Below are 14,043 nucleotides of genomic sequence, written 5' to 3' on the forward strand. Positions count from 1 at the left end.
TCGTCCAACGTAAGAGACATAACAACATTATTAATATCTAATATGTACGTGATTATTGACCTTTAAATTATTTCACAAATGTCATCAAACTTTCGTATATCATGCTGTTGATGCATGAAAATTAACTGGGAGAAAGTTTACATCTGCCTCTAACTTTCCTTCGCGGGAAATTATTCGAGTACCTGCCTTTTACGCGTAGGTGTTTTCTCAAGTCCAATTTAGACACGTCAGACAAATGATTTAACTTTAATAGATGGATGCTGGTAATAATTCATTCCTTAGAAAGATCGACGATAAGAATTATTAACAAGCTAAAAAAGTACGACTTGGTTAACTGTATAAGGAGTTCTTACAATCATTTTTCTGTTAGCGAGCGTCATAGTGGTAAAGTAGATTTATAAGTTGCTTCAGGAACTCAAATAAAATTGTAACTGTCTGTGGTTTATGTAAAATCGATCTTATCAACTGGTGGCTTATAATGTAATTACTATAGACATGACATGCACTATTACACGAAACTATTTCCCAACTTTCACGACATCTATTACATGCTTAAAATTGATAGCTCATATTCAGCAACATCTGCTATGTTAGGACGTTTAGTCGCTCAATAACACATTTTGTCTCTGTCTGAAACAGTAACAAGGGTTCAAGTTTAATTTTTTATTGCTTCAAAAGAAACGAAGTAGAATTATAAATTTAGGCGACTTTTTTTAATGTCAATAAAATATACAAATCTTAGGTAATCAGTGCTTCAAGCTCGAAAAGTGAAGGACAGTAACTACAAGTAAGTGTGGAAGACCATTAAAGATAATAGATACTTTAGTTGCGTCATAAACAACAACTTTAATTAAACGCAATTCCTTAACAGCTCCATTTCCTTGAGTATCCCAGCTGATGGCTTACGACAAAAACGGCATTTATTAAAGATGTGTTTAATAACACCCGTATTATATATAGCCTCACTGATTGGAAATTAGTGCATTAGACCAAAAAGAGCTTATTTAGAAACTCGTATACAGTCAAAACACACGCGTTTACTAGAATAGCGCCTCAATTAACTTCGAAGGATATTAAGACGGAGTTGTCGAAATTTCCTTTCAACTAGCAAATGGAACATGTCGAAAAATGAAACGATCATTAATCAAACTTCTGAACGATTTGTTATCCACTAAAACAGATTCCGGTAAAAACAGCGCGAAAACATTAAGTTCACTCGGTCATAACTCACTGGAAGTTATACGGCAAAATGCACAAATGCAGTAAGTGATCTCTTTTTCAAGTGTGAGAGCTGCTCACAGTTGCACTTTATAAAGTTCTTGAAGCTGAAGAAATATGTAGCAATTGTCGCGAAAGTGCACAATAAACACATGAACAAAAGTTAAGGATCTGCAAAACTAGAAGGGAGAAAATTTGAACTTTTACCTGTACTTCTAAGTTTATGAGGAGTTGTAGAATTAAGGTAAAAAGAACGTAAGGTTGATTCATTTCTCACTTAGAACAGTTAATTTACAGTGCTTTTCAGAGTACATGGAACCTTTCTTGTAAAATTTAAGAAGTGATAATATTTCTAGAAGGTCATTTTTAATTAATCGTAATGTGAAATCATTATTGTAACTGTTATTAACAGAAGTAAAGGGACTAGATAAAGATCTCATAGACAGAATGAACATTTTATAATATAAAGAAAAAACAGTTTCAACCTTGTGTTGAAGAAATATGCACCATGTAACTTGAAACGTTTTGAAGCTACTACCCTAATGTAATCCGAAAACCGTTCATAATCTGAATAATGACCATAAAGATTACACCTTAATAAATCATAAAAGAGTGTAAACAGGTAAATGCAATTATTCATTTAAGAGTTTTCCTTATTTACAAAGCTGGGGAAGGGTCAGAGTGGAAAATTATATTAGAAATTCTAAATTAAAAATACGTTCGCATAGAAAACGAAAATGCGAAATTACTGGAAACCCACTCCACAGTAAAGTAAATAATTTAGTTAAAAAGATAATCTAAAATGCTTCCACTGGAGACAAATTAAGAAAGAATAGTTCGTCGCATGAAGTGTTTAAACATTGACGGAATATTAAAATTTTCATTACGCCGAATTTGTTAAACAAAAGATACAGAAAGACAAGGTTTATTTATTTCAGCAAATCGGAACGTATTACCTACTGCTTAGTCACAGTAAGGTAAGATAAATTAGAATAAACAGATATGATTTTCAAAGACAAGATCGTATTGTGTCAAAACCAGTTAGTTAAATAAAGGGAATAAATGAACCGTTATGTATATTGAAAAACGAGCTTCGGATTAATATTAATGAAAAAATAACAGTTAACAAGCAGCCATCAATACACGGCATTGTTTTTGAATTGATAAAATTTTCATATTAAATTCCAGTTGACAAGGTTAATATTGCCAGATTTTTAGTAAATTGTCATCAGTCTCGTAAATAACGATATTAATACCAAATATTTTATCGAATGTGTTGTTAATTTGGATCGTTTACATTTAAACTGATTTTGTTAACATAATACATTTATAATTTATTTAATAATTCTCAAAATGAATAAATCGATAGAGCTGAATATATTAACCACGTGTTTTTGGCAGAGAAACCCCAGATACAATTTCGCATCACAGTAAGTAATTTCAGAACAGTGATCATTTTATTTTACTGCAGTCAATAAATTAAAAGAACAACAAACAAATAAATACATCAGGTTGAAAATTGCAATTACCGTGGTGGCAGCAACGGTCTGGTTGTTCTTTGTTTGAGTTAGTTTCAACTACTCGTAGTAGGTATTAGCAACAGCTTGGTAATATTTCTTGATTTTACTGAGTGCACTTTTTGAAATATATGGTGTCTAGAGTGGCACCTGAGGAGCGTCCACGTGTAGAGGGGAAATTTATTGTTTCCTATTTTTTTTTGTTTTACGATGCCTGTTGCTTGGTCTTTTCTTTGGCCTAGATGTTCCACAAAGATTTATATTTTAGCACATATCCGCCACGCCACCGATGCGAGACCGTGATATCTTCTTCCTTGTTGTGTTTTCAGTTTAGTTTTAAAAATGGAAATGGCATTATTTTTCGGTGAAACACTATTTCAACTGTAATATTTCTACTCATGTAAGAATATTAATCTTCGAAATAGATAAAATGCATTCTGTGATACTAGTTGTACAATTGTACGTATTACTAAAATAAGAAGGCGATAAAAATGTGTACTTACTTTAAATATCGATGTCTATCAACTAAGAAAGAAGACGATATTTTGTCAAATTTATGCACTATATAATTTTCATATAGTTATATATTTATTGCTCCTTTGCTAAGGTTCTCAGATTTATTCTACACAGTGTAAATGAAGACAATACTTACTTTAAATTATTATAACATTTTATTTACTAAATATATAAAAATTCTGTTTACATACATCGCGTTACAGTAAAATGTAAATCTAAAAATTTACTCAGACACAATAATAAAACAACTAAAGATAGATCGCTTGTTAGCACAGGCACAGAATTCTCTTTGAAAAAGATACGCTTGATGCAAATTTGCCACTTAATCTTTGGTCCAAAATCTCCTATACTTTGAAACCTATAGTTACTCTGATGCCTCACCTTTAATTTTCATCTCAGGTGTCGGCAGTTTAAATCCCATTTTGTATAAACTGCTGATTTAATATGTACTAGAGTATTTATTATGTAATATTTGAGAAATAGATGTAAGCTAAAAGTGTCTGCGAATTTTATTTTTTTATGATAATCTCTATGAGTTTAATGTAAAAATACATCTGGACTTTCGCAACTACGGGTAAAAAAAAATCAGTCCGTATGTTCCAAATAAGTTTTCTTAATAAAATTTTGTGATGACGTCATCAAATACATCACTAGACTAATTACTTCATCCATTAAATTTGTAGTACCTACATCCTGTATAATCAAGAAATTCTAAAAAAATATAAATGCACTGCCTTTATTTAGAAAAATTCTGAAGTGACGTCATCAAGTTTTTGGAAGGGATTCATAAAACAATTTAAATAACGGTTTATCATGTTTATGAGATTTTACATTAGGCGTATTCTAAGTTAAATTGTAAAGTTTTTCATAATTTTGCCTTTTTTCGAAAAATGTTTACGTCTACAGGAAAAATAAGATCTCATTAATAAAACAAAGTACAGACGCATGTTATTTTGGAAAATTTAGGTAGGATTTACTTTGCACAATTTTGAGACTACATTATTAATTGTTGGTGGGGACGGTCAGACAAATTTTTATCATTTCAGTAGTTTTTGAGTGTACAAATATTTTCTAAATTGATTGTTTTTTTTTTAATAATAACATTGTCTTATACAGGATGATGAAAAAATGATGTTTTTGCTCAATTTTACGTTGTTAAGAAGGTTCTGCAGAGTTCGAAAAAAAATGGTTAAGAAAATCTCTGAACCAAATTTTTGGAAATATTAGACTTTAAAATTGAAGAATTAACTCTGTAATTCTGATGTTTTGAAAAAAATTGTTAAAGATAACATCTGTGAACAGTGAAAAATGACGTTATCAATTCTATTCTATTTTTTTGAGTGAGATGCACTTGAATTATTTTCAACAGTAGTCAAAATAGGACGTTTCATATAAAAAAAAACCTGAAACATCTATACAGCGTGTTATTGAAAGGTACGTACAAAATAAAATCGGCAGTTGATCTTAATGTATTATTAAAAGTTAAAAAAAGTTCAGGTAAAAGTGTTCTCCTTTTAGAGATAAAAATTATTAAAATTTATGTCCAAATTTGTTGTACGCCTCTGATGAAAAGCCCATCTCTCGTTTCTATAGCAACATTTAGTCTTGACGAAAGTTTTATTGTTACAGTTGTTGGATTTACAAAAATTAATTAATTTTACCTATTTATCTTTCAGTAGCGTCCAAAAAGGTTGGATATGGGTTCATTTTCCCCTTATAATTTTGATAACACAAAATAAGTTTTTCAGGGTTTTTAAACTTGGCGAAGAACTGTCAATTTTGTAGTACGTACTGTTACGACACCTTTTGTGCCGACCGACCTATGCGCTGGTGGAGATGGGGTATACAAAAAAGACGGTTAACTTACTTATTTCTAATGAAACAAGGAATACACTGGACGCGACACAGCGCCCTTCAAATCACAGATTAATTACCAAATTACACCTTAGCTTAACATGTACACAGTGGGTCGCACACAGCGCCCCTTTTGATACGAATTACCACCATACAAGTTGCTTCCTCCCTCCTTTGTAGGCAAGTCCTGCGGGAGGATTCGTGGGGGGAAAAATCTGGCACGGCGGTTCCTCTCGTTTTCGTGACGCCCCCTTTGTCGGCTCAGTGGGACGAGTCGGGAGGTGTGGAGGCCTGAGGAATTCTTACGGTCTCCACAAAGGTTTTTCGTTCTTCTTCCCAAAAGAAACTAGTAACGCCACGTCGAAGAGGAAAAAGTTGTAGACAAAAAAAACAGAAAAGAAATCGAAAACTTGGCTGTCTCTGTGCAAAGGAAAACCTGTTTTATACGGGATCTCGCAAGGGTGACTTACTTACGGTTCTCTCTTACACTCACTCGCACCCCCGGTAACTTTTCCGGGCTGTCGCTCCCCCAAAAGTTACAACCCCGTACTTTTTGCGTCCGCTGCCGACCGTTACTAGATTCTGTTTAAACGCGATCTCGTCGGATGAGTTGCGGAAATTCCCGATTAGGCGACCAATCGCGCTTTCCCTGCTCAAAATGCCACTCGTTCACCGCAGTCTCTCACTTGCGCTTGACTCGCTGTTATCTAGGCAACCCCTTATTTTCGAACCGTAACAGTACCTTTCAAGAACACCCTGTATTTTAGCACTTTGTATACTGAAATTTGATTTATTTCATTAGTTATTGGCAATAGACAAAGTAAAATTGTAAGGTATTTTGAGGAGTATATTCTAAAATTATTTCTAATTATACAAAGTGCTCTGTTTTAAGGTATCGCACACCTCTTAAGTTTTTTTTTAAATGAATAAATACCTTATATATATATTTACATATTCTCATTAGCCTCTTCCTAGACTTTATAATTACATATTATTTTTGAAATTCCTGCGACGTTGACACGTAATTCCAAATTTTCTTGAATTCAATTTTTTTTGGCCAAAAAAGTCGGTATACCTATGCTTTGTTGTGGTATCAATTGAATCGCTTTTGCATATACAGAGTGTTTATAAAAAACTCTAAAACTGTATAATTTTCAAACATCGATATTTCAGTCCTTTCAAACAGAACGCCTTGAATTTTATTATTGCATTTTACTATACTTTTTGTTCTTATTCTTCTAATTGTGGATGTTTCTCAAAAAAGTAAAAAATCGTAATAACTATCAACTTTAAATATAGTAAATACTAAAGTAAAGAATAATAAAAAAGAGAATAAAAATAACATGAACAGCATAAAATACAGGGTGTTCTATTTGAAAAAACTGAAATATGGATATTTGAAAATCCTATATATATTTTTTAACTTTCTGTATATTAACTTTATTTATACCACCTTTATTTATCTCTCCACAAAATATTATAATATAGATTTTAAAAATGACCGTACTGCAATTTTTTTGTGAACCATTCCATTGCTATTTTAGAGTATATTTCTCAAAGAACCAAACAACTTTGGTCTTTAACTTTTTCCTTTTTCTAATGATTAAAAACAGATAAATGTATCTAGTTGCTATATATATTGTCATAGAGATAATATACAAACACAATTTCCCACTACCTACCCTTAACTTTTAACATCAAAAATCTTGCACTAAAACGATTTTCGTTGCTGCCTGTCAAAGTTAGTTCAGTTTTTTTAATATTGAAAAACGTTTATAATGAAAAATGGATTGATAATGGAGAAGACACTCTATGACCAGTTGACCGTCGTGACACATAAAACAACTTGGCATATTTGCGACTCCTGCGTGTGATACTCTGTTAATCATGACAAGTTATGAACTAATAAGAAGTTTTGTGTCCAGTGTGAAGGATAACAATTCGAATATAAAATAAAATGACAGTCCTTTATTTCACTTATATATTTTTTTATCAACTGAAAATGAAATAAAAACTTAAACGTTTCATATCATTGTGATTTATAACAATAATTTGATGATCTATCAAAATCTGCACAAATATACATTACAATTAAAAAAAATATATATACAACGACGCCGACGCCAGAAACGCGTCAATTTGCATTGTACTAAATTAAACTTTTCCTTTCAAGCTAAAAGCAATGGTGTTTATAGAATTTCAATATTCATATAAGGTCGCAGAATTCTACCTGGGACAGTCTGTATATACTTATAACCAACGCGCGGAATTGTATCTCATACGCTAGAATCAGTGCTGTCGCGGCGATAGTTTGATTACAAATATATTTTTCTTTTGGACTATTTCAACATAATATAACATTTCAAGATCACAAATCTGTGGTCCTGTGGTTGAAAAATTAAAAAGGGCATCAAGTATTATTATTTGAAGTAATATAGTAATATAGAAGTAGTTTTTTTACTAGCTGTAAACACTCCTAGCGCCGCACTGGCCACGACCTTGTGGACCAGATCAAGGCGTCCCCGCTACTCGCCGTAAAACACACCTTACTTCAACTGGGGGATTGCAGCGGTGAAACAAATTCCCGCGTAGTGCTTATAACACACAAATAGTGACTACTGAACGTTGGTAGAAAATTTAAGGCCGACCTATAAAGGTCCTTTGCAACAAACAACTAGGTCGAACATTGTGCCCAGGAAGGATGACAACAAAAATAAAACTATTTAAAAGTTATTTTCCGAATTCCGCTCATTCAGTCAATTACCTTGTAACCGACCATACCAATAACATAAGGAAATAATGTTAATGGTTCTGGTTTAAAAAGATTCAGAAACGAAACAACTGTAACTATACTATATAACTGCGTGTTTCCTGGGACGTTTGGGATAAAAATAAATGTTGTTCCCTCCTTCGGTAATTTTTCTTTTTATTTAACCTTTCCTCTCCAGATTGTTTCACCACTTACGTTTGAGAATACTTCCCGCCATTTTATTACATGGCGCATTAAGGTTCTTTCACTATGACAGAATACGATTTATATTTTATTCAACAAGCATAAGCATGTATTTAGGTGGGAATTTGTCATTACAATATTTTTTTCCTTGGAGTCAGGTGCGTAGACGTAGGTGTTAATTTAAATGTATATATTTTAATAGATATCTTTCTCACTTATTCACTGTGGATTAATGATGTCTCAGACCCCGCCTCTTCCAGACGCTTACGAATCGGAAAGTTTTCGATCTTACACTATCAGCAGTATTGTAAGTTTTGGTTGTTTTTCAGTCGCGATAGTTTGCTGCCAATATGTCCTTACTTCCAGTCACCAACAACATAAAAAACGAAAACCTTTACACATTTAAACGATATCGACTTTTTCGCAAATCCTATTTAAAAGTATAATTTTGTCAGAAATACTGAGCTATTTCTGTTGGTAAAGCGCTCGTCCTTAACTTTTTTCCCCGAGTTTAGCAGCAATAAAAGCTCATAGTGGGTGACAATGGGTAACGTATCCGCTAAAGCTCTCCTCTTATCTAACTCCTCGTCGTTTCGAGGTTCAACAATGAAACTTTACATACCTCTCATGTAGATATAAGCAGTGCCTCGCATATTTCTCCTAGTTAGCACAATTAGATTGAAAATGTTCCCCACAATGCCTAGCAGGCAAATGGAAGGTAAAGCCACTCCGTAGGAATAGAGTCTTAAAACTTCGATGCGTGGGTCTTCTGAAATGGGAACCGTTCCCAGCATGGGCGCTGGAATCGAAGAAAGATTGCTCCACATACAAGGAGAGCAATCTGTAGTGCTACCATTTAGGCAGAGCGTTACGGGACTGGGGGATTCGCTGGAGTATAAGAGAGACATCCTCCTCATTTATCAGCAGCACTCAACGACGACTAACATCACGTCACAGTGATTTATTAACACCTGCAACAGAAAATTTCATTTACATTACTTAAGATGAAAGAGATAGCAATACGCGGTTTGCGTGCGGTCGGATAATTTCATTTTAAAAAGACGGAGTCTGAATGAAAACACTTAAATAACAGCTTTCCCTTTGAATTAGTACACCCGGACGAAGTCCTGTGGGAAAACCGCCGGATGACTGCCTTGAAATATTAATAGATAACGATGCCTGGATGTGACGGAAAACAATAAGTTGGCACCTTTTCGTGTGTTATTCTGTTCAACCTATTCGATGTAGTAGGAGTACTTCTGGGACTTTAATAATTAAGTAGTCGATGCAATTTATTTTTAAACAAGTAGACGTATTTTCAAACAAATATTCGTTTGTTAGCGGTATGTTGAAATTATAATTGGACAATTGTTATTCGACTTTTTTATGAGGTATTGTATGCCCAACGGGTCTCAGCGGGAAGAGGAAATTTTTATATTTTAACAGAAATACTCAACTGACATCAAAACATTTACATTTTCCGACATTTAATCTTTCAATTTTTGCATCTGATAAATTTGGAGGAACAGTTTTCCTTAGAGAATGTCATCGGTTACGATTCCCACGAAAATTAAGAAATAAAAGTGAAATGTGCCACCAGAGAGACTAAAATTGTTTTAGCAAATTCCGAAACGCATTTTCTCGAATTGCTATGTTCTATTCAAGAATATACTCTGATTATAAGCTTTAATAATTTTAATGCCAGTGATGTGTTTATATGTTACTTATAAAGCTTAAGTACTTACAAAAGTTCTGTTTAAATTTTACTGCTGGTTGATTAAAATTTCAGCTATAATAATTTGAATTAATTGTACTAAACAGTTTTGATTTTTTGTTGACTATTTGTTTTTGTTGACTTGGCTAATTTGTTATTATTATGTTATAAAACTTAATTATGTTTTTATAATTACATGAAAACATCAATTTCTAAAATGTGTTTTTTTTTGTAATTTCACCTCTTAAGTTGATTCTATTATAGTAACGTACATTTTTTTGAGGTACTATAAAAATATGATAGAGCATTTTGAGTATGAAGTTTAAGGTAGAGACAACTCCTCTGGTTTATCAGGGGACAGCTATTTATTCTGTATGCATTTTTTTTTTCTCCCTGCAGGTGTATTCATGGAAATAAAATGACCCAAATAATTTTACAGTTGCGAAAGAACAATGTAATAAGAAAACAGAGAAATAGATGCAGAATGCGAATATGCATTTGTATTTCTCCTGTTAGGATCTTGTAAACATCATGAGATATAAAAGCTACTCTTTTCTAGTTATCAATATTCTCCAAACGTTGTCATATATTTTCCCTAAATCAGTTCTAAACTGCATACATAGCACGTCTCAGGTAAAATTCGATCTTGGGATGAAGATATTGAAATTCTGCAAACGACATTGTTTTTAACTTGAAGGTGGAAGCTTACTTTAGTATAACTCACACATATTGTAGGATCTCAGCGTCGCGATGCAATGATAAATCCTTAAATTAGTGAGTGAGTTCGAATCCTACGCTCACAGAGTGTTTTTCTTAATTGTGACTTGTATTACATATATTTGTTCACTTATGGAGATCAGGCCAGGTCAGGTCAGGTTAAGTAACTATAAAACAATTAAAATTTTGTGAAATCAAATTTTATAATTTTTCGAAAAAACTGAATTTGTTCGATTCTACTTAAGGGAGGAGGGAATATTGAAATTATCTGTAAAGCATTGTGATTTGTATTTTATGTACAAGATATTGTCCAGAATACATTGTGGAAAAGTGAGTATTTTCAGGTCTATAAATTTATGCTTGCAACAGTAATTGTAAGGCACAAATAATTTTTACACCTTCCCTTTGAAAAGTAAAAATGGATCCTAAGCCCCATACTATAACACCTGGGTCAAGGTATATCTCTAAAAATTTAACACAGTTATAACGCTTGAGTTAATATTAAAAGTTGTTTTAAAATGAATATTTTATGTTTCGTTTTTGATTTATTAACATTTTTGTAAACTCATTCCCCAGCTGGCATTTTCAGATTCTTAGCCATATTTTTAAGTTGATGTTTATCTGAGCGTTGACAACTAATAGTTGTATCATTAGCATATGCAGCAAAGGGCCCAAAAGGGACCTTTGTGGGACACCATATACGATACTCAGTTTTGATGAACTACCACGTTGAATTTGAATGATTCGAAACTTATTACTCGAATAAGATTTTAACAATTCAAAGCTGATTATTATTAAATTCATGTATTATGAATTTATCAAGTAAAATCTCGTGATTAACACAGTCGAAAGCATACATAAAGCTTAAATGGCGGAATATCGTGCTTAAGTTTTCTGAATAATTAATTTGTTCCACTATAAGTTTATTATAGTATCCATGGTGGTAAATTTTCTAAAGTCGAATTAGCATTCTGTAAACAATCTCAAAATATCCTATGATTTATAATATTGGTAACAAGGATGTACATCGATATTGTTAGGGACTGTTTTTATTTCCAGATTAAAAAATTGGGATAATAAAGCTTGTGTTGTTGGTACATTTTAAGGAGTCAATTATGTTCCTAATTTCATTGAAAGTTGGCGAAATGCAAATATAGAAATTTTTAATGTTTGAAGAGTGTTGGTAATTGCATCGATATTTTTTATGTGTGGAGATGTATGAAGAGACTTCGTTAATGTAAAGCAAAAATAAAAGTGGTCCAAGAATGGACCCTTGCGGTGCACCAGCTTAAGAAAATTTTGAATTAAATTACAAGCAATTTAAGATCTATGATTTAGATACGATAAAATTAACCTCGTGCATAACATACACAATATTTTCAGATCCTAGTTTTCTAACGAAACCTCTTGATTTTTAGCTCATTGACATTAATATTCACATTATATTACAACGATTTCGTTTTTGACTTTTCCTTCCGTCACTGAATCATTTTTCCAAAATATTTTCTTTTGTAATCTATGTAATCTATGCTACTATGCAGAAAGAAAAACGAAATAATTTACGTAATAGTCGTAATAAACAGTTATTTATGAATTATGATGTAAGTGTTAAAAGTGAGATTTTATTTCGCTGTGGAAGTTTGGGAAACGAACGAAATGAGTTCCCAATCATATGAACAGTGCAGTTTAAATCAGCTTCATTTCCGTTATGCATACTTTGTGACATATCGGAAATGTATCCGTCAATTTAAAAAAAGAAATAAACGTCCAACAAAAATAACCTAATTTAGTAGAAGTATTGTAATATGAAAGTTCAAATACAGAACTTAAAAATCGTTCTATAAGAACAGTAATAATATTGCAAGTATTTTAATCGTGGTAAATTAACATCCTTATTTTATCAGTCGACCTATATTAATGCATGAATATTGTGACGTAGGATTTTAATAGGCTTAGGCCATTTAAGAACCGAGAACGGAGTGGATAAAATTGGCTATTACACATTAATCTGTTAAATGCTGAGATTTCTGGATATTTATGTGTTTCGTAGTACAGTTAACAGTTCATTCACTAGTGTTTTCGTCTGATAAACTGCTATAAATTGGGCTTCCTTATTTTTTCTTTGTTGATTAGTGTGATTTCTACATCTTATTCAATTTATAAGCGCTTTTCTTACATATATAAAAAATGAATTTACGATAAAAAGCACGTCAACATGATCCAGAAAAGCGCAAATATAGTCGAATGTTGTGAAAATATTAAAACCCACTTTGTTTCCATAACTAGGGAGAAGTTGTTTGTTTTGTAAGTTTTTTTATGTAACTAAGTGCGATGATGGTCAAATCAACCTCATGTAAAACACTAAATACATACATAGCCTCAATATCTTCCCTAAATAAACTGAGATTCAATTTTGTAATACATACAGATATTTCCTAACCGCGACTTCGAAGTAAGGAAAATCACGTCTCAGGGAGCGAAATCAAGTGGCCTAGAGCAAGTATTTGGGTTATGACCCAACAGGAAATTGCTTTTCACTTAACATGCTGCCAACATACAAACTATATTATTAAGTTAGTAATTGTTTTTTGCCGATTTTACAAAAGTGTGGAAGTCTTACGAGAACATACTAAGAATTTTAAGCGAACGGAATGTTAAGAGTGGAATTTATAGCGAATATTAAACAAAAGATTTTAAATTGGGCTTATTCAGCACAAGATAATATAATGGTTTTGTTATTTTTAGAATGTAAGTCTTATTCGGTTGGAATCAGTTTTTTATTTTGTTTTCCCAGAAAGCGTTATTTGAGAATGCCTCGACGATTCACAATAAGCGTTATTGGAAATTGTATACTGAAAATTTGTTACTTGTAAAAAGAGTCTGATATCACGAAAAGCTAATATAATCGTTGAATGAAATGGCTGACATGTTAAGCAACATAAACTTTGATTTCGATATTAAGTTGCAAGTTTAATATGCTCGGAATTAAAAAAAAGTAAATATTAACTACACACAATATAGCAAATGAAAATTTATAAAACTAAAATTTTATTTATAGTTTGGGTTCTATGGTTCTTAAATGTAGAAGCAAAAAGCAGAGCCTTTCAACCTGATACATACTTAATTAACAGTTAATAAATTAATTTTACAAAACACCAACATAAAAAGACAATATAGCAAGTTTTCCCACAAGCTGCGGAAGGAATTCAGAATTAGCGATTAAACTCTGCTCTATAATTTACAATTTTGAATGAAAGTCAAAAAGTTAAGCAAAATAACATGAATGGATAATGGTTATTTTTTGTTGCAAAATATCAGTTAATTCGCTACAAATTCTTGCTTAATAAGTTGTTGTAAAATAACGATGAAAAAAATATCCCCATTAATCGGATTTTACAACAAACAAATAACAATCATTAACTTTTGGTACATATTCGAAATTAATTAAGCGGTATTGTTAAATTTAGATCATATAGAGTCATGTTTTTCTGTTTCTGTTAAGCATTGAAAAATACTAAATAAAATAAATACGAAGTGACACATAATATCGCAGC

At 32.1% G+C, this 14,043-nt stretch overlaps 1 protein-coding gene and 1 long non-coding RNA gene across 3 annotated transcripts in view; both read right to left on the minus strand.

Annotated features, from left to right (window-relative positions):
• The window catches only part of LOC135135248 (uncharacterized protein), a 252,781-nt gene that overhangs the window by 96,525 nt on the left and 142,213 nt on the right, over nt 1-14,043 (minus strand). For both annotated transcript variants that reach the window (XM_064064271.1, XM_064064272.1), the window contains exon 2: nt 8,681-9,029. In XM_064064271.1, the coding sequence (XP_063920341.1) occupies nt 8,681-8,975 (295 nt within the window). In that variant the 5' untranslated portion in view covers nt 8,976-9,029. The remainder of the gene's footprint in view (nt 1-8,680; nt 9,030-14,043) is intronic.
• LOC135135485 (uncharacterized) lies at nt 5,110-5,800 on the minus strand. Its single transcript, XR_010281567.1, has 2 exons — nt 5,580-5,800; nt 5,110-5,525 (listed from the first exon to the last, which is right to left on the minus strand). It is a non-coding gene; the product is annotated as an uncharacterized LOC135135485 (long non-coding RNA).

This window comes from Zophobas morio, unplaced genomic scaffold, assembly GCF_036711695.1.
Source record: "Zophobas morio isolate AGI-343-1 ecotype UQ-CSIRO unplaced genomic scaffold, CSIRO_AGI_Zmor_V1 ptg000024l, whole genome shotgun sequence".
NCBI lineage: Eukaryota > Metazoa > Arthropoda > Insecta > Coleoptera > Tenebrionidae > Zophobas > Zophobas morio.